The sequence below is a fragment of the Notothenia coriiceps genome, unplaced genomic scaffold (genome assembly GCF_000735185.1).
Source record: "Notothenia coriiceps isolate Sejong01 unplaced genomic scaffold, NC01 NC01_scaffold00023590, whole genome shotgun sequence".
Classification (NCBI taxonomy): domain Eukaryota; kingdom Metazoa; phylum Chordata; class Actinopteri; order Perciformes; family Nototheniidae; genus Notothenia; species Notothenia coriiceps.
This window is the reverse complement of record NW_011356291.1, coordinates 1-1,963: the sequence shown is the minus strand read 5'-3', so window position 1 is coordinate 1,963 and position 1,963 is coordinate 1. Positions and strand designations below refer to the sequence as shown.

Genomic DNA, 1,963 nt, shown 5'->3' with positions numbered 1-1,963 from the left:
AAAAAGATTATTAATTTAACCTTTTAGAAGGGAAGATATGGTCATTTGTTCTGGGAATGTCATTTTCGAGCCTGAAACCTGAAAAACAGGCTCGGGGTTTAACAGGTTTTAAATAAGCAACTGTTTGCAAACAATTGTACTCTCTTAAAGGTGGTGACTTTGTATTCCAACTCTATACTGCCTTCAAGTAGTCAAAACATTATTGCAGGAGCAGGATATATACGTTGATATGTCATATCATCTTAAAGTTTATCCAGGCATATTTATCACTGGCTCAATGTATTTCTCTTTGCAGGGCCCACCTGGACCACCTGGACCCTCAGGCCCAACAGGGGAAAAGGTAAAGGGCTCTATTATCCTACCAGTGCCCTTCCACTTTCCATTTGTATTGCTAACTGAAAATGTATTTGGTTGTTGTGTTAAAACCATATCATATTATCATAAATGAATCTCTCTCTTTGTCGTCTTCCAGGGTGAGCTTGGTTTACCTGGGCCAGCAGGATTTGATGGACAGAAGGTGTGTGGAAATGAAACACAGGCTAAAAACGTTTTTCTTTTCTTTGTTTATGTTTTTTAAAGATACGAATATATCTTTTTTCATTATTTGCCTTCAGGGACCTCAAGGTGACATAGGTGAGGAGGGACCAGCTGGCCACACTGGAGAGAAGGGGGAGATGGGGCTCTTTGGGCCTGCTGTAAGTAATGAGAGTAAACATGTTTCTCTGATACACAAACAGTGAGAAGCACATAGAAGTTGATTTGTTATCTTTTTTTGTTTAGGGAATGGACGGTCATAAAGGAGAGAAGGGCGACTACAGGGTAGAGGACAACCTGGTTAGTGAAACACACATGCAATAAATATTTCACTCATTTGTGTCATTTTGTCAGTGGGGTCAGGACATTGACATTATGTATTTTCAGATTTGTTATTTACATTTGCTAGCACATAAAGAAATAACTAGCTTTTGTAAATTGACAAAAAACATCTACCCTCCTCTGAGGCAGTTTAAATGTGGCTATTTATTCCCTCACCGTAGATTTATTTATATTTATTGTTATCTTATCTCCGAATCTTCTCATTTCCATGGGGCTCAGGTTCAGATGATTTCACAGCAGGGCCCACCTGGCCCACCAGGAATTCCCGGGGCCCCTGGATCCATGGTGAGTACTAGCTATCACTCTCCAATTAGAAAGGTTTCATGTCAAGTTTGTTGTCTGCACCTGTTAAACGATAGTACTCTATGTTTTTCAGGGGTTGCATGGTATGCCCGGTCCTAAGGTAAGACTGATAGACCCTGCATCTTCAGTAGTGAGAGGTGGAAGGTTTGACATGATGTTTGGTGCTCAGTGTTGCTGTCTTTCTAATGCAGGGTGAGCCTGGATACGGGATGAAGGGAGAGCAGGGGGATTATGGTGCTCCTGGCCCCAAAGTAAGTGATACATTTTAAGCCAGGGGTGTCAAACTCAAGGTCCGGGGGCCAAATCCGGCCCGTGAATTCATTTTATGTGGCCCCACAAGAGCTTGCAAAGAATATAATTCACAGTTTATTATAAGGTTACATGCCGATTCACAGAAGCACGTTGCCCATAAACTACATGTAGCACAATGCCTCTCAAATTTCACTTGTTTCTCAGAATTTGACTTTTTTTCTTCAAAATATTCATTTTTCTTAGAATTTGCCTTTTTCTCAGAATCTGATGTTTTTTTCAAAATGTCATTTTTTTTGGGGGATTTTGACTTTTTTTCCAGAATTTGGCTTTTCTTTTAAAATCATTTTGTGACATTCTCACTGAAGAGACTTATTAAGTTACTCTATCCGATAATAATCCAATGCAGAGGCAATAATGTAATATAATACATTATTTTATATATATTACATTTTTATATATGTATTTTTTATATTCTTGTATATAAAACTGGCCCTTTGAGTGCAATCATGATGCTAATGTGGCCCGAGATGAA

At 39.0% G+C, this 1,963-nt stretch overlaps 1 protein-coding gene across 1 annotated transcript; it reads left to right on the top strand.

Moving 5' to 3' along the window:
• Nucleotides 1-260: 260 nt before the first annotated feature.
• col23a1a (collagen type XXIII alpha 1 chain a) lies at nucleotides 261-1,430 on the top strand (the record flags this gene model as incomplete). The annotated part of the gene is made up of 7 exons (XM_010781842.1): nucleotides 261-340; nucleotides 473-517; nucleotides 615-695; nucleotides 781-834; nucleotides 1,096-1,161; nucleotides 1,253-1,279; nucleotides 1,371-1,430. Coding segments are annotated over exons 1-7 (396 nt in total), but the record flags the coding sequence as incomplete, so codon positions are not given.
• Nucleotides 1,431-1,963: the final 533 nt, after the last annotated feature.